General features: G+C 45.9%; 1 protein-coding gene across 1 annotated transcript; it reads left to right on the top strand.

Moving 5' to 3' along the window:
* The first annotated feature begins 5,640 nt into the window (after nt 1–5,640).
* Nucleotides 5,641–6,243, top strand: LOC136526183 (uncharacterized). The gene is made up of 2 exons (XM_066518940.1): nt 5,641–5,862; nt 6,046–6,243. Exons 1-2 carry the CDS (start codon nt 5,641–5,643, stop codon nt 6,241–6,243), a joined length of 420 nt encoding a protein of 139 aa, XP_066375037.1.
* The last annotated feature ends 12,121 nt before the right edge of the window (nt 6,244–18,364 follow it).

The following is an 18,364-nucleotide window of genomic DNA, read 5'->3' as shown; positions in this document are numbered from 1 at the left end:
GCAGACTCCGCCTCGCCCAATGGCTAAGGGCCTCCTTTGCTTTGCCCGATGGCCAAGGGCCACCTCCGCCTCGCTCGACGTCTGAGGGCAGACTCTGCCTTGCCCTATGGGTATACCCTGCTCCTTCATAAGGATAAGCGTAGGGTACGACATGACATTCGAGTAAAATGCAGCACCAAGGACCATGCCTTACGCCACGACAGGAAAAGTACCGCCAGGGTATGACGGGATGGGCGCTTTAGACCATTCCGGCATTGCAGAGTCCAAATAGTGTTGTAGGCGCCGCCTTCGGCCCTTAGACACAGAACCTAACATAGACATACGACAACCATTACGGTCCAAGAAGAGACTCGCGTCCTCTACAATGACGGATGTACTGTGACCGCGCCGTGGTCTAAAAGGAGCGGCGTTCGCTCCTTGATGACCCCTTATGGCCCACCACTCTGATCAGAGCACTCGCCTCGGCCTCCAAACGCCCTCTCCGATCGGAAGGCCTAGCCCAAAGCGCTACTTCTTACTTCGACCCCGTGTCCCTTGGACCGGGGCTCGTAGGAACCAAAAGACATGCGGAGAAAGGCAAGGTAAGGCTCACAAGTCAAAACCACTATACCAGAGACCATACCTTGTGTGGAGCAGTACTCTACAGCCACCCTGACATTCTACAGTGACATTGATAGTATTATAGGCGTCTACCATTATCTGGTACCCGCCGGTGTGGGCAACAAGGCTTGGTAGACGTGGACAACAAGGATCGGTGGCATACGCACCGTTTCCCTCTCACTTGTAAAGCCATCCCCTTTATCTATAAAAGGGGGTGCACTTCCTCCAATAAGGGGGATGGACTCTTGACGGATAAGTTGAACACACACGACATACATAGCTGAGCAACAACCAAGCTCTTGGCAACCTTTTCGATCATTCCATCAGAGACTTGGGACTCATCCCTCTCTCGACTGTTTTGTACCCCATACTATGAACTATTTTTGGTACTAATAACACGAGTAGCAGTAGCAAACTGATGTAGGGATGTTCAGCCCGAACTAGTATAAACCTCATGTCCTTTAGCGCACCATCGGGGCCTAATGCGCAATAATCATAAATTTACTAGCCGGTGTTTGTTTGAAACACCGATAGCCAGGGGGGCACCTCCTTCTCAATGTCGTACAGCTCGATGTGGGTATAGATGGGCATGAAGCCTTGGCTCATCATGGCTAGATCAATGTTCTCATAATGAGAATGGGAGATCATAAATGATCGGTGAATGCCAAAGCGGAGCACGCCTCTTGCCATATCACATGCCCAGTCCGTGATCCGGGTGGCGTGAACCATGAGCGAGCTTGTCTCCTGCTCTGGGGCTAGCTTGAGCTCATTGCAGACTAGCTGGACGGCAACGCATAGGTTGTTGTGTTCATCACTCTCCTTCTGGAGGGTGTCCTTCACCTTGTTGAGCTCCTTCTCTAGGCCACGACTCTTCACCACCTCCACCCCGAGCTTGTCATCAAGACCTTCCCAAGTCACGTACTGACTGTGTCAAAAGGCTTACCATGGATTCTAGGGAGAAAGACAACAAGGGAAACCGTAGACTTACCGTTCACATCCGCCCGAAGCCTGCACACCTCATCGCGCTGTTGGGTCACCTCGGCCTCTAGGCACTGGACCTCTTCTTGGTACTGACCGACCTCTGTAGCAAGCCCGATGGCCATGCCCTAGGCTACAACCTTTAGGTCCCTCTCCCCCTAAAGCTCATCCTTGAGGTGGTCGATCTGCTGCTGAGCGTCGGTGCGCTCCTAGCAAGCCAGGTCAATCCCCGTGCGGAGCTCCTCTATGGCCTAGAGCAAATCATCCCGCTCCCTCCGTAGACACTTGGCCTACACAATGTCTGTGCGTGCCCTCTCGATCAGGGCTGTGAGCTTCTCCTCGGCCTCATGGGTGTCGTCACGAGCATCCTCTCCCTAACTTAGAGGTCAGCCACCTCTCAGGTGGTAGGAGCAAGCTTAGCCACCTCCTGATAGGCAGCAGTGAGCTTTGTGGCTAGCCCCTCACTCCACCATGTCTCCTCAACAAGGAACTAGGACTTCTCCCGACTGCGGGCCATAAGGATCTACGAAGAAAACAAGACTTAGAGGCATAGAAAGAGAACATGAGGGTCAGAAGCATGGTCATACATAGTTGTGCATCAAGTTTAGCATGGTGGTCAGGGCACGAACCATGTCACCAACCTCCATGTGGATGCTCCCCCATTCCCTCTCCTCTACTGTGTCATCGAGGGCAGCCACGCGGATCAAAGATCGGGACGTCCCCACACCAACCACAAGCACTGACCTCTCTTGCGGCGGTAGCTCCTTCAGAGCGGCTCCTCTAGCGATAGAGGGGGCGGGTCATGTGGACATGGAGGCCTGCCCTATCTCCACAACTGTGAAGGATGCCTCGGGTGCGCTCCCTTCCATCCTCCCTACCATGGACACGGCCACCTACATGAATGATGGCTCCGGCCATGCTGCCTCCGCCTATGACGTCGAGGACACTACAAGCCGGGTCATGCCCGCCATGGGTGCCCTGAACGCACCCTCCTCCACCTGCTCTCTCATGGACGCAGCTATCAGTTGTGCCTCCCTAGTCAATGCCATGGCCTCCCCAGCACCACTCACACTCACCACCGCCATGGCGCCAGCCGGCTCCTAGCGCATTTGTCAGAGGAGGATCTTTTTTGGAGCGAGCCGCAGGAGAGCCCACGTCCTCCGACGCTGCAAGGGACATGGTGGTTAGTTCATGACGTAAATTTGTTAGGACAAAAGGACAAAAAAACTCTTGACTCACCCTGATGCCATCAGGCGAGGATGTTTTAGGGCCGGCTTGCTCGACCCCGACTGCTCCTCGTTGGCACGTTGGCGCTTTGACCCCTTCCTCGGCTCGGAGGGGTCAAACGAATCAGAACAGCTACCTCCTGCCGACTCTAGAGGGTCGTCGAGGGCTAGGACAGAGCAGGGTGACCTATTTCCATTAGCTCTGGGGCCACCATCGAAGGCCCAAATAAGGTGAGGCGACCTAATTTTGCTAGTTCTGACGCCACTGTCGAAGGTCCGGACAGGGCGGGGTGGTTTGATTTCACCGGCTCCAGGGGCACATCCTCCCCCTGCTGTCCTATGACATGCCATAGGAAGGCCCCCGCCTACGGTGAAGGCGGCTCCTTGTTCCTAGTGGCTAGATCATCCCATGGGATGGGTGACCTAGAGCCATCATCCTCCTTCTCCTCCTCTTCTTCTGATGAACCTTGATGCCACTTCCCTCACTGTAGCTTCGCTCGCTACTTCGACCACCGTTTCTTCTCCTCGTCATCCTTGTTCTTCTTCCTTTGTTCATCCATGGCATGGTTTGCTGCCCTCATAGCCGTGTGCTCTCAGACTGGTGTGATAGAGTCCCAAAAGACTAACCCCTTCGGCAGCTCGATGAAGCCTATGTCTGGCCACATCATAGGATGCCCCGTGATCAGGAACATGATGTTGGCCTCCCTTGTTGCCTCCTTGATGCGCTGCACGACCTCACTGTTGTGGAGTAGCCCTTGGGTGAGCGTCATCAGCGGTGCCACCCTCCTCAAATGACACCCAGATGACACTGGTCCCATGAAGGCCGTGGGTCTTTAGGAATGTGATGGCCTCAAGGAGGTCACACATCCTCTTCTTCTCCTTAACGGGTGGCCCCCATGGCCATGATGGCGGTACCTCTTTGACCAAGTGCCCGGAGAAGACTAGCAAGGTAGCAACAGAGGTAGAACCAATACGAGTGCCACCCCTTGTTGGATATGGAGAGCAGGCAGGGCATGTACTCGGTCGCCCGCTGCCCCTGAAGGTGGATGCCCATGCATCCCATCAACACCAGGGTCTCTCAGCCTCTCTCCTTCTTCTTGATCAAGGAGGTGGAGAAGAAATATCTCCATAGCTCGAAGTGGGGCTCGATCCCTAGGTACCCCTCGCACATCGAGATGAAGGCCATGATGTGCTAGATCCCGTTGGGGTTCAAGTGCTATAGCTTGATCTGATAGTGGTGCTGTAGACCTTGAAAGAATGGGTGGGGAGGAACCACTAGTCCACACTCATGGAAGGGCGTGAAGGAGATGACATAGCCGTCGGGCAGCGCTGGCGCATCCTCATGGCCGAGCACAATCTACTCCACTGCATCGGTCCTCCCATGGAGAAGACCATGCTTGATGAGGCCCTCCATGTGCGCATGGGTAACATCGGAGCGGTACCATGAATCCATTGAGGATGGAGGCGGCTATGGAGAAGGAAAGGCGGCGGTGGTGAAGCGGAAGCTACAGATCTAGGACTCTGATGATGGATTAGTGAGCATGGCAGATCCAAACAGCGGCGGTGGAGAAATAGAGAAGGTAAGGCTATGGTTTTGGTGTGTAAAAACATGAAGGGGGAGGCCGCTATTTTTAGGACGGAGCAGGGTGAGAAGGCGAACCATCTACAAAGGTTCACGCGCCCGCTATGCCACGTCATGTCACCTCCCTCCGAAGATCATGCGCACGCTATCTTAGGCCGCGGACTTGAAGGACATGCCAGATGATGGTTCGCCCGGTCAATGGGCCAAGAACCATCGCAGGTAAGGAGGGATACAGAGCTAAAAACGCTCCTACGGCCCATTTAGGACTAGGAGTTCAAAGGCTGTCCCACCGATGGGTTCACAGCTACTCCAGGGCACCCTTAGAGCGAGGAGTGTAAAGGGATGGGCCCACTAGCAGCCAGTACCTAGGCGCATGAGCGTCGTAGGAATCTTAGCCTACTTTCGAGTCTTGGTCGGTTCCTAGTCCATGGTTTTTCTACGAAGAAAGGCAACGAGCCCTTGGGATCGGCCGAAAAGACCCAAGAACTATATGGATTGGCCGCCAAGAGTCTTGAGTCAGTCACTAGCTGACCCATGCTAGACCCCCACGAACAAGAAGCTAGGCCCCACTTGCACTAGTCCATTAATAGCTCATCGAGCACCATGTCTTGTCCATCAAGAAAAAAATGGCACGTCTCCGCCCCTCTATTTTATCAAAAAAAATGCTTAAGGGATGATGATCACAAAGACGAGCCGACCCTCGATCGGACCCCTGCAACACGCAGGGGCTCGAGGGAAGTTGGACTCATAAGGAGACCAAACACGTGGTCATAGTACGATAGCAGACCGATCGGATCCTAGGGGAACAGAATCAAGAAAAATCTTTCCGACCTCCCAAATCCTACGGTTACTTGTCCCCAAGAAGTCCGATCATGACAAAAGGGAATTGCCGTCCTACCCAGACACGCCATGGGCTACAAAAAGAATGCCAAGGCCCTCAGAGTCCTCCCATCTAGAAAAGCCTCCAAAGGAGTATCCTACTCCTCCGTAGGTTCAGGGGATACTGTCGGGTATCGATATTAGGGATACCCAAAGCAAGGAAGTTAGTGCCTATGCTGACTTCCCTGGATGGCTCGAGATGTATTAAAGGTCTTGCCTGACCCCAAGGCCACAAGCTCTATGTTGCCTGACCTCAAGGCCGTGGGCTCTGTCTCGCCTGACCTCAAGGCCGCGAGCTCCATCTAGCCCAACCCGTTGGGTACGGGCTCTGTCTCACCTAACCCCAAGGATGTGGGTTCTGTCTCGCCCAAGGACATGGGCTCCATCTCACCCAAGGCCGCGGGCTCCGTCTCGCCCGACATAGAGGCCATGGGCTCCGTCATGCCCGGCCTCAAGGCTATGGGCTCTGTCTCGCCTGACCCCTTGGGCGTGGGCTCCGTCTCGCCCGACCCCAAGGATGCAGGTTCCATCTCACCCAAGGCTGCGGGTTCCATCTCAATTAAGGCCATGGGCTCCATCTCGCCCGACCCCTTGGGTGTGGGTTCTATCTCGCCTGACCCTAAGGACGCGGGTTCTATCTAGCCCATGGTTGTGGGTTCCATCTTGCCCACGGCCATGGGCTCCATCTTGCCTGACCTTGAGGCCGTAGGTTTCGTCTTGCCTAAGGCGGCGGGTTCCATCTTGCCCAACCCTAAGGAGACGGGTTTTGTCTTGCCCTAGGCCACGGGCTCTGTCTCGCCCGACCTCGAGGCCATGGGCTCCGTCTCGCTTGACCCCTTAGGTGTGGGCTCCATCTCGCTCGACCCCAAGGACATGGTTTCATTCTTGCCCAAGGTCACGGGCTCCGCCCCGCCCGACCTCAAGGACGTGGGTTCCGTCTCATCCGACTGGGACCCATACCACCACCAACCAATCTAGGTCCAAGCATATGGGCCTGGGTCAAAACTCTAATGCCAGGGAAGACGCTGGCATGCCTTGATGTAACCCATGGCCATGATGAGCCATAACTTGGGATTCACATCAAGAATAGTGTTGGGAATGCTAGTGTTGTTTTGCCTAATCCTTGTATGGACGCTGACTGACGCGTTAGTTCACCACGATGTCCGCTGGGATGGAGTGGAATGCCATGACCGGTAGATGACGCCTGTGCATGGCGCTAGTGATGAACAAGGCCATGACATGGAGCCACCCCTGTTGACATCTATAGGATCAGCGGGACCCACATGAAGGAGAAGGACCCGACAACCCTAGAAGCCTTCTTCTCTCTCATTCTTCTACTTTTCCTCCTCTATAACCCATGCTTTCCCTTCGTCTATAAAAGGGGAAGTAGGGCACCCCATGAAGGGGGGATATGAAAAACAAGAGCATAACATGAGCACATGGCTGAGGGGCAAGTGAGCTCTCAGCACCCATTCACTCCTTCCACCAGATACTTGGGATCCTCTCCCTCTCTCACCTGTTTGTAACCTCTACTGCAAACCAAGTGCCGGTATCACGAGCAACAGTGAACTGGACATAGGGATGTTCCGCCCGAACCAGTATAAACCCTTGTATCCTCCGAGCACACCATCCAAGCCAGACACGCAAATATAAATTTACTCGTCGATGGTCAAAAAAACACCAATACTTTCAATAAGTCATTCCAAATAGGGGAGTTCTTGTTACTCTTTTTCAACTGAGAAATGATTCCTTTTTTCAAGTATTTCTTGGAGATAATCTCCTGCCAAATACTATTCCCATTCTCAGCTTTCCACCACCACTTACACAAAAGGCTTATGTTCATTTTACTCAAGTCTTTTACCCCTAACCCCACTTTATTTTTTTGCTTAGTTATCCTGGTCCACTTGGCCAAATGATATTTCTTTTTCAAGTTTCCTCCCTGCTAGAAAAATCTCTTTCTAACTAAATCCATTTTGTTAATGGTTGACATAGGCAACCAATACATAGACATAGCATAAACTGGGAGAATGCTCGGGGACCCAGTCAACAACATGAAATCTAGAGCTAGCCACAGTAACTCCTAAATACTTAATGGGCCACTTCCCTATTGCATAGTTGAACATATTAGAAAACTCTAGACTTGTGTTACCATCCTGGCTCACCATAATGATCTCACTTTTAGAAAAATTAATCTTAAGTCCTTACATGGATTCATACAAATAGAGGAGGAGCTTAAGATTTGAGGCTTGCTCCCTATCATCTTGCAAACACAAGATTGTGTCATCGGCATATTGTAGAATTGCCACTCCATTCTCAATATAATCTAGCACTAGGCCCTGAATCAATTTATTTTTCTGAGCAAGAGATATCATTTTTGCAAGAGTGTCAGCAGCAATATTAAAAACAAAGGGAGATAAAGGATCTCCTTGCCTTACATCTCTACCAAATTTTAAATAACTTCCAGTGGTGTTGTTGATTTTACACTTACAGTTTCAGAGCTCATCACCATTTTTATCCAATCACACCACTTAGCACCAAATCCCCTCTGCTTGAGACATTCAAAGAGGAAGTCCCAACTAAGTTTGTCATACGCCTTTTCAAAATCTAATTTCAGTATCAACCCCTCTTTCTTTTTCATTCTAGTATCATGCAAAATCTCATGTAATGCCATGATACCATCCATGATATTCCTATTCCTTAAGGAGCCAGATTGGCTTTTGTTGATGATTCTCCCCATGACCTTATCAAACCTACGCATCAGGGCTTTTGTGAAGTCTTTGTAAATGACATTTAACAGACAAATAGGTCTGTATTATTTGATACTATTAGCATCTTTCACCTTAGGCTGGAGGGTTATGATTCCATAGTTAAATCTGGCAATGTCCAAATTCAAATTATGAAAATCTTGAAACATAGCAACTAGATCAGCTTTGATGACATCCCAACAATGTTGGTAGAATTCAATAGGAAAGTGATCTGGGCCAGGAGCAGTATTCTTTTCCATAGAGAATACTGCCTCCTTAATCTTAGCTTCAGAAAAAGGCTTTTTCTAATTCGTCATTTTCCTAATTATTAACCAGTTTAGATTGGTCCCAGCAATTTTGCTCCATCATAAAGCCAGATGGGGCAGACGGCCCAAAAGATCTTTGTAGAACTGAATGGGATACTCCACAACGGTAGCATCGCCCTCTATGACTTGTTCATTGTGGTTCAGAGAAAAAATGGTATTCTTTCTTTTTTCCCATTTGCAATTCTATGAAAGAATGCAATATTGTTGTCTCCCTTTAACAACCACATGCTGTTAGATCTTTTGTGCCAATAATTCTCCTCTTCTTCTGTTAGTCTAAGCATTTCAGTTGGAATGAAAGATTTTCTGTTCAGCATATCAACGGATAGTGACATCTCTTCTTCTAAACTTTCCAAATTCTCCAATTCTTCTGACAAAGTTCTCTTATATTTCCTGGTGTGCCCCTTAATATTTTGTCCCCATCCTTTAAGAATTTTTCTCACTCTATCCATCTTAATGCACCAGGCATCAATGGTTGATTTTGCCACAACTTTTCTATTCCAGATTTCTTCTACTTTGTTACTGAATTCAGCATGTTGTAACCAAGAGGTTTCAAAACAAAATGGCCTTGAGCCAATTTTTTGCTCTAAGTTAGTTCTCACAATCAAAGGATTGTGATCAGACATATACCTTAGAACCTTCCTATGGTTATAGAGGGGATATTCAGCTTCCCAAGAATTTGAAATCAAAACTCTATCAAGCTTTTCCAGAGTAGGATCTTTCCTATTATTAGTCCATGTGAATTTGCCACCAGCAAGGGGGAGTTCCCTAAGTCATAGGAATTAATGGTTATGTTGAACACAAGAGAAATTGTTCTCAGTAAATTTCTTATTTTTGTTAGCACTAAATCTTAGGATATGAAAATGACCACCCATCAGAATAGGGTACTTAGCCTTAAAACAAAAGCTAGACAGTTGAGTAAGAAATTTTAATTTGAATTCATCTTGAGCTGGGCCATAAATGGTTGCCAAAGACCAATGCTTCTTAAGACTTTTATCAAACACATTAGCAATTATCATGAATACACCATTATCAAAATTCTCAACTTCAAATCTATCATTCTTAATACCACTTAACATATCTTTAGATTTACCACTTGAAGGAGTCTAATGCCAGCTGAATTCTTTAGCATTATCAAGTTTCCTAAAAAATTCTCAGAGTAAGACTTTTTCATAGTCTCCTGAATTCCAATGAAATCTACTTTGTGATCCCAAATAAGCTCTTTAATATAAGTGCTAAGGCCTTTCTTTGCAACCCTCTACAATTCCAAATAATGCCTATCATTTATAAACTTTCTTAATGGTCTTTCTATCCCTGAGGTTGAATCTAGGGCTAACCTTGGATTCACCTCCTTTGGAGAGCATGAAACCATCAACATGTTGGTTTTTGCTAGCTCTAGTTTTTCTCTTATACTTTTTGGAGGATTTGCTCTTTCTAATGCTAGCAGTAAGAACAATTGGTTCCTCCTCAGAATCATCAGTACCCCATTCCAGAACATTTTGTTCATTTAAGGGAAGGTTATCATCTTCCATGCTATTTATTGGTTCAGTTATTATGCTGTTATGCTCATTCAATTTCATTCTAGCATTCTCAAGATCTTTAAGAATATCAATTTTCTCAAATGAGAGGGAATCAGAATGTCTTCCCATTTTAGAAGCTAAATATGCAATATGAACATTAGAACGAGCTGCAAAGGAGTTCTGGTTTTTAGAAGTTATACATTCAGACTCCAGACCAGCAGCCATCTTGTTCTGGACATGTTCTCCCACCTTGATCTGAGATGTTCCATTGTCTTTCAGCCCCTTACTCTGCCTCACCTCTTTCCAGGCAGGCCACCCATCTTGCCCTTTCTCTTGGATCTCCACTCATGAGTTCATCTTTGTAGCTTGAGTCTCCCAGGCTTCATGATCTCCACCCCTATTGTGCTCTTCTTTAGAAATTATCACACTCCCCAGTCTGATTGGACTGCTAGTGTTTACAGCCAAGTCCTCCTTATCTTTTTCCACACCACGTGGATCACAATCAAGACTAACTGATTCAATTAACATTTCAACCGAAGTAATAGTTCAACAATTATGTAGTACTCATATATACTAATCCAGAGGCTTTATCAGTACATATAAACTTCATTAACATAAAAGTTTCACAAATTCTAAGACTTAATGTCGGATGGGTAGGCAGTTACTAAGGTACTCAATTGGTTGATGCGATGCCGAAAGCCAGAGGTAGTGAACCGTAGCGAAGATGACAACATATTCATCCATGTTAATATTGTATCTAAAAAGTATGTCTACTTCATGTCCAGTCCTGCAAAGCACAAAAATCTCTCCACAAATAGGGTTTTGAACGATTCTTGTCAAATTTTGTGGTCCAAGAAGGTGACGAACAACGGCTTCAACAATCAACAGTTGGTTCAGGTGAATGCTCCATCCCCAAGTAGCAAACAACATCATCTAGGGTCCTGGTGCCACCCCTAGCCACCAAAATGCAAGGTTGCTTGCATTGAATGGTTTCTTCCGAAGTAAGACATCCGTTGCAATGAAGAAATTCCTAATATGAACAAAACTGATGCCTAATCCAAAACCAATTGGAACCAAATGCAAATAGGGGGATGACCGAATCCATGTAACCTTCACGGGGCATTGTCCACGACGATAATGCAAGGTGGTTGAGGTTGGGCAAGTACAAGCGATGGGTCAAAATGAAGATGAAGCAACGGGTGGGGAAATGAAGATGCACTACTACACTCGGACCTTTCATAGCCATGTCATAATCCCCATCGCAACCACATTTCGGCCTCGGCATTAAGCTATCGACAGTGATGGTCATAGCCATCACCATCGGAATCTGAGACCGACTGTGGTGTACACTATATCGCCGTATTAGCTTATGATCCATCTATGAAAATGTCCTTACTTCCATCGTATTGGGGCACAACCCATCTGTGGGTATACACTAACACTGCCATATTGGCAAATGATCCTCCTGTGTGGAGGCTGTCATCACCATCGTGTGGGCGCATCAACCACTGGTGTAGTGGTCACCAGCACTGTCACTTTATACGTCGACCTGACTATCTATGGTGCAGCTTCGCTGTCGCTTTGATGGCCAAGACATCTGTAGAGGTAAACATCACCGTCACTTCAGCGTATGAACCGTCATTACAAAGGTCATGGTCACCATCGCCTTGCACCATGATCCACCTTTGATGATCATTTAGTCGGTGTCGGGTTACTAAATGATTCAGCGATGATACACTTTTATCCCTGCTGCATAATACGTATAGCGACGATGTTAGACATTTGCACCACCAACAGCAGTGGTGATAATAACAAAATAATAAATGGGCCTTAATTGCTTACTGAACAAAAAGCATACATATATAATCATTGCATCCATAAACCATGTTCTTACAATAATAATGGACGCTTACCATAATATCTTTCTCAACTGATGTCCTAACACAAGCAGTACATAGATTATAAACTAAAGGTACCGATCTATAGACTTACATAACAAAACGACGTAGCTGTGCTCCTCCCATGTGACACTCCTACTTGCTAGGCAAAAATAAATATAATTAGTGCATCCTTCGAATTGGTAGGCAATGCACCATGGAACCCCTCTTCTTCCTCCTAGCCAATGCAGGAAAATTGTTCAAAAGCACTTAGACTCCACATGCACAAAGCAGCACAATTAATAATATTCAACACACCATTCCATTAGTTATGAAGCCCAAATTGGCCTATATATAGAATCAAAACAACTACCTACTTGAACAAAGGCATGACGTAATTACAACATATGCACCTTTACGGCTCTGCTAATGACTCCATGAACAAGGGAACATAAGGAAGATAGTGAGGTACGCCGCTCATACATAATAGTTTCCAGGTACTTCTAGGATAGTCGATGGCCCAGGAAGGGAGAACATGAACTTTACTGCGGTTCATGTCACATGCAAGCAGTGATTTGTCCTCCCCAACAAGGAAAATCAAATTCCATTTTGGATGATCTGCAATCATTTTGTAGGACGCATCACTATTGGTAGTCAGTAACGATCAAATCCGACTGCCAATTACTATCCAAAACATCATAAATTAAGCAAACTTATACACATATACTTTTACTTTGACATAGTTTGACTTGTAATGGAAGAAATATGTTTTGCAGGGCACACATCTGAATACAAGTTGAAAACAAAGCAAAATGCGCAATCTAGAAAGTGTAATGTAGATCCTACATCAAAGAACCAAGCAAAGGCCGACTCCAACAAAGAATCTAGGTTGAGCACAGACATGGGAGGGGCCCAGGTCCAGCCACCAGCCCATAGCATGAAGGTGGTGCCGAGGAGGGCCGACCCAGGTGTGGCTGCACCAGGGGTGCGAGCGCACTGCCCCCACCTCCTCCTGGCCCCACCTTTCATAGGTGGTGCATTAATGACACTTGGGATAGATTTGGGCTAGTTTCCTATTTTATCTCCCCATAAACCGACCTCTAGCTAGTATAAATAAGGGGGTAGTGCTCCTCTCCAACACACGCCAATATTTGTAGCCTCTACATCACTACCACACTCTTGTACTCTTTTAGCTTTTAGTAGTAATTTGGAGCTAGCAAGAGCTACCTTGGAGAGCTTGGCTCCTTGGAAGAAGAGCAAGTTTGGTATGAATATTGTTGAGAGTTCTTCCATAGCCTTGTTCTCATATCTTTAATATAGTAGTGCATATGAACTAGACTATAGTTCTCATGTTATAATCTTGAAATATGAACTAGCATATAGTTTGTATGTTATGATCTTAACATGTTCAACTTTATGCTTAACCATTCGTACATCTTGTATGAGTAGAATTAGACCTAAGTTGAGGTGGCGGTCAATCATGCCTTCCGGTGTGCCCTAGTCCTTTACCTATCGATCCGTAGGGTCAGGGACCTAAGGGGATTTGGGTAGTTTCCATGTAATCAGGCGTGGTACCCGGGTACATGGGAGTAGGTGAATACATTTCCTACTCTCCAATTTAGGGGTAGGCGGCCGGTGGTGATAGCCCTGTCTGTCCCTTGTAATCCCCCATGTTCAGGTAGGGTGTAGGAGTCAAAATCATCACATGAGGTTGCTGGCAGACCAGTACTCAGTGGTCTCCCGACCTACCTTACACTTAGTTCTAACTCTAGTCATGTAACTTATATGATCATTAACTATTCTTTGCATGGCTATATTTGAACATGCCTGCTCCACTTAGGAACATTCTTTTATTCTTTGTTTTCCTTTTATCCTTGAGGTTGGCCTAGATGTGTGTCCACTATCCTAAAAATATCATTTTTTACCCCTGTTATAGACTATTGGTTTACTAATGCATGTATGTAATCTTGTTCATGCTCATGCTAGACTCTTATATCTTGCCTTCCTTTGAAAAAATATAAATAACGATACCCTGAATACTTCCGGGTGAAATGCTACAATGATAGATCCGTGCGCTTGCGGATATTTTCTATAATCGTTAAGAACTATCGTAGTTGATGTTTCTTGTCGGCGTCGCTATGGTTAACTCAATCTTAGTGATGGTGCTAAGAAATACCAATAGACATTTCTGGCACTGTTACCGGGGATGGACTTGAAACCTCCATACTTGGTGATCGTGCTAAGAAATGCCAACAAGCATTTCTAGCGCCATTGCTATGGAGGGCATAAGTTAAAGAATCTAGTAGGACATGATCATGAGCACATGCATGTAATGGTAGCATAGTTTATGCAGGCTAATTCTGCTTGTTTTCCTCTTGTTGTGGATGAAAATAGGATAGTGTATGACCGGTTATAACCTGCCAAAAAACTACACTGATAATCGAGAGGCGCTGCTAAGGAAAAACAGGTCCCATACCATTTATTCCTCCACTACTCCGCCAACAGTTGAGCTAGTCACCCCCGCACCATTTGCTACTACTGCTATGGCCAAGACACTCTACGATTACTCCACCCCCACTATTGCCAATGTGCCCGTTGGGCTCGCTATCAACACGGGAGCTAGAAACTTCGAGCTATGCACTGGCCTGATTACGATGGTGCATGCAAACCAATTCTATCATTTGCCTAGTGAGGACACAAGTGCACACTTGCAACACTTCCTGGAGCTATGCAACACCATCGTCATCAAAGACATCACACCAGCAAGCATAAGGCTCGGTCTGTTTCCCTTCTCCCTCATGAGGAAGGCAAAATAGTGGTTCTATAAGGAGAAGGAAACTGTTAGTACGTGGGACAAATGTTCCACGGCGTTCCTCGCAAAAATTTTCCCCATGGGCAGAACCAATGCCCTAAGGAGGAAAATTTCAAACTTCTAGCAGACTTCATTGGAATCCATGCCCAAGGTGTGGGAGAGGCTGCAGGATTACATCCAAGAATGCCCACACCACGGGATGGAAAACTGGCTCGTGCTCTAGAACTTTTATGAGGGGCTTGCGCCCATGTTGAAGGGGCATGTAGATGCCACTGTTGGAGGAGCGTTTCTTTCCCTAACCATCAATGGAGTCACGGCTCTTATCAAAAATATGGTGGCCAATTAGAGCTGGGAGGAGGAACAAAAACAACAAAAAGGCATGCACAACGTGAAGGAGATGGATATGCTTACCGCAAAAATAGACTTTTTGCTAAAAAGACTTGACGATCGTGCCACCAACAAGGACGCAATGAAGGGCACCGTCAAGGCCATGGACTCGCAAATGACTTGCAAAGTCTATGGAGAAGTCAGACACTCGAGGAATGATTGCCTTGAGACCCGTGAAGAAGCATCATACATAAACAACGGGTTCTGACAAGGTAATAACAATGGGTGGAACAATCAATCCTGCCCACAAGAAGGTAATAATAATTTCAATTCAAAATTCAATTCAAACCAACCCTCCTTGAAGGACCTGGTCTTAGGTCAAGCTAAAATTAATGAAAATATTACTAAAAAGCTAACATATAATGATAAAATGCTAGAAAATATTAATTCAAAAATAGAAGGTCTATCTTCCTCTATTAAGAATCAGCTGATCTTTAACAAAATGATCAAAACATAGTTAGCTCAAATTGCTGCTGCTTTACCTATTAATAATAAAGGGAAAATCATGAGGCAACCTGAGAATTCTCTTGAAAAAGTTAATGCGGTGACCACGAAGGGTGGTAAGTGTGATAGAGCCACCCAATTTTTACAAGATCAAGTATGGCTGTCCCCGTTTAACACATTGACGCGCACATACTTTCACTTATATAAACCCGGTAGTCCGCCAAGTGTCATGAAGGACCTCGGTAAATCAATATCACAACCAAGATCACATGATTAAGCAAATACACATCACATACATAGAGTTGCAGTGAAAATAATATTATAAATGGTTCACAAATAATAGTACAAGTTTGGGTTTCAAAACCGGTTAAGGGAAACAACATATCTTTCAAATGATTACATTAATATAAGTGATTCTATATTTATTCAAACCAATGGACTCGGCGACTCTATATTTATTTCTTTGGGCCTTGTGAGCTGCAGCCGTTGCCTAGGAGTCAGACACGACTGTTCATCCTGTGTTAGCAAAATCAGATGACAGGACTGCTATAACTATGGTCATGTTTAGAGGAAATGTCTCATCAGATCCTAGCCCAACCAAATATGGATTCAAAAGGCAACCTCACCTAATCATTTTGATTCCCACGACTCCTTTGATTCTAGCGTTGATAATGCCGAGAAGCGAGACTCTTTGCGTTCCCAAACCGAGCAATAGTTGAACCCTCAAACTGAAGCTCTTAAATTCATGGCAGTGAACAAACTCTGTGCAGACCAGCTATTCTACAGCCGCTATGGATTGTTGGATGTCTTCACCATGAGGGGCATCAACCCTCTGATCCTAAATAGCCCCAACACTATCTTTGCTCAATCCTTTATAGTGGGTTCTAAAATCATTGACAAAGGTATACTCGATATACAGGAAGTCGAAGATGAGGTTTTTGTACCCAATGGTCTGGACTTGGTACCCTATTGGCTAGTGGTTCATGCTGTAATGCTCAAGGCCCTAGCAAAAAACTTGTAGCGTCGGGAGGAGGTCAATGTGTCTCCCGTTGTGCAGTCTGCACCACAAGCTCAAAGTGGTGGGCTCAATACCTTCATAGGTCCCACAGTCAGTTTGTTCCATAGGAGGGGCATCCCAAGTTCTGCTCAACTAGATGGCTCTCTTACTCATCCAAGGGTTGCCATCATGTTCAGGCCCATACTGGTTGACTGTGGGGTGGTACAATATTAGTAAGCAACTGAAGACATCGCTCCTTCTAGAGTGGAAATTGTGCAATGGAGTCCATGCCTTCATGCTTTAGCTTTGCAACTCTGGCCATACCTTGTTGAAGCCAGGCATCGCACCGCTCATGTTGTTCACAAGGACCTCACAGTGTCAAAAAATGCTATCCCCTTGCAAGAGAGTGGATTGCCCCTGAGTTTGGGAGGTGGATCTCAAAGTCCATGATCCTCTAGCTTAGCTACTTTTGAATTTCAAATGGGACAGTTTCAGCCCAACCCACTAGTCACCAGAGGCTAAAAGAATAGGGCGGGGACTGTCATCTCCTTGCTAACAGCAGCTTCTGATGCATCCATTCCTCTAGTAGAAGGAAGTGTCGGTGCAGTACCAGACTCAACAAAACTGATGGTTTCTACCCGGTTTGACTGAACAGAGAGCCTACAAAGAAATGAAAGATATGTGTTGTCTAGATCAATGAGAAGATAGGCCAAGCCAAACCAGTATCAATACTAGTTCTCTAGAACCGAGGAATTGACTGTGGAGTTGCTCTTAGTGAGCTCTCAGATGAAGCGCTGATGCAATCGTTGTTTCCTAATGAATAATCATAGTTGGAACATTTTATGTTGGAATGTGCGGGGTATCAATGCTATGGAAAAGTGTGATGCAGTACGGGATACGATTGAGGAGAGTGTTTGCTCTATTGTTTGTCTTTAGGAGACTAAGCGGGAGCATTTTGAAATGTCTTTCATCCACAAATTTGCTCCAAGATGCTTTGATCATTTTGATTACATTCCATCTATTGGGGCTTCGAAGGGGGGGGCTCCTTGTGCTTTGGAACAGCTCCATCTTTCAGGGTGTGATTATGGATAAACAAAGCTTCGGTATTACAATGAATTTTACTTCTGCTCACAATGGTGACACTTGGTTTCTGACAAATGTCTATGGGCCCTGTGATGATCTAGCACGTACTGTTATCAATTGGTTCAAAGGTCATGAGATAGATGATTCGATGAATTGAATTTTCTTAGGTGACTTCAACTTCTATCATTCTCTAAATAACCACAATAGGCCAGGGGGTAATCTAGTAGATACACTTGTCTTCAATGATGCCATTGAGCACTTAGGGCTCATAGAACTCCCCTTGAAAGGAAGAGCCTATACGTGGAGTAATATGTAGTCTGATCCCTTGCTTGAGCAGCTTGACTAGTTTTTTACGTCACCAAATTAGACTCTGGACTTTCCAAACACTAAAGTGCTACCCTTGGCAAAGATTACATCAGACCACATCCCTTGCAAAATTATTATCAACACTCAGATACCTCGCTCCAATGTCTTTAGATTTGAGAATTTCTAGGTAGAACATGATAGTTTCCTAACAATAGTGCAAGATAGCTGGTTATCTACCCTAGTGGCCTCTAATCCCACAAAAACTATCTCTGCAAAGTTCAAGAAACTCAGAGCTGAATTGAAGAGCTAGAGCCATAATCTATCCAACCTAAAGTTGCTAATAGGGAATTGTAACACTATCATAAGTTTTATGGATGCCCTCGAAGATGCTAGACACGTATACAAGCTAGAGGCCAATTTGAGAAGATTGATCAAGAATCTGCTCCAAACTCTTTTGCACTACAAAATCTCTATTGGAGGAAGAGATATATAGTCAATAGAATCAAACTTGGGGATGAGTGCACAAAATTTTTCCATGGTATAGCGACCATTTCCTATAGGAGAAATTTCATCTCACAAATACTAAATGACCAGGGTGTTTGGATC

Source organism: Miscanthus floridulus, chromosome 19 (assembly GCF_019320115.1).
Source record: "Miscanthus floridulus cultivar M001 chromosome 19, ASM1932011v1, whole genome shotgun sequence".
In the NCBI taxonomy this organism is placed as follows: Eukaryota; Viridiplantae; Streptophyta; class Magnoliopsida; order Poales; family Poaceae; genus Miscanthus; species Miscanthus floridulus.
This window is presented reverse-complemented; position numbering and strand designations above follow the sequence as displayed.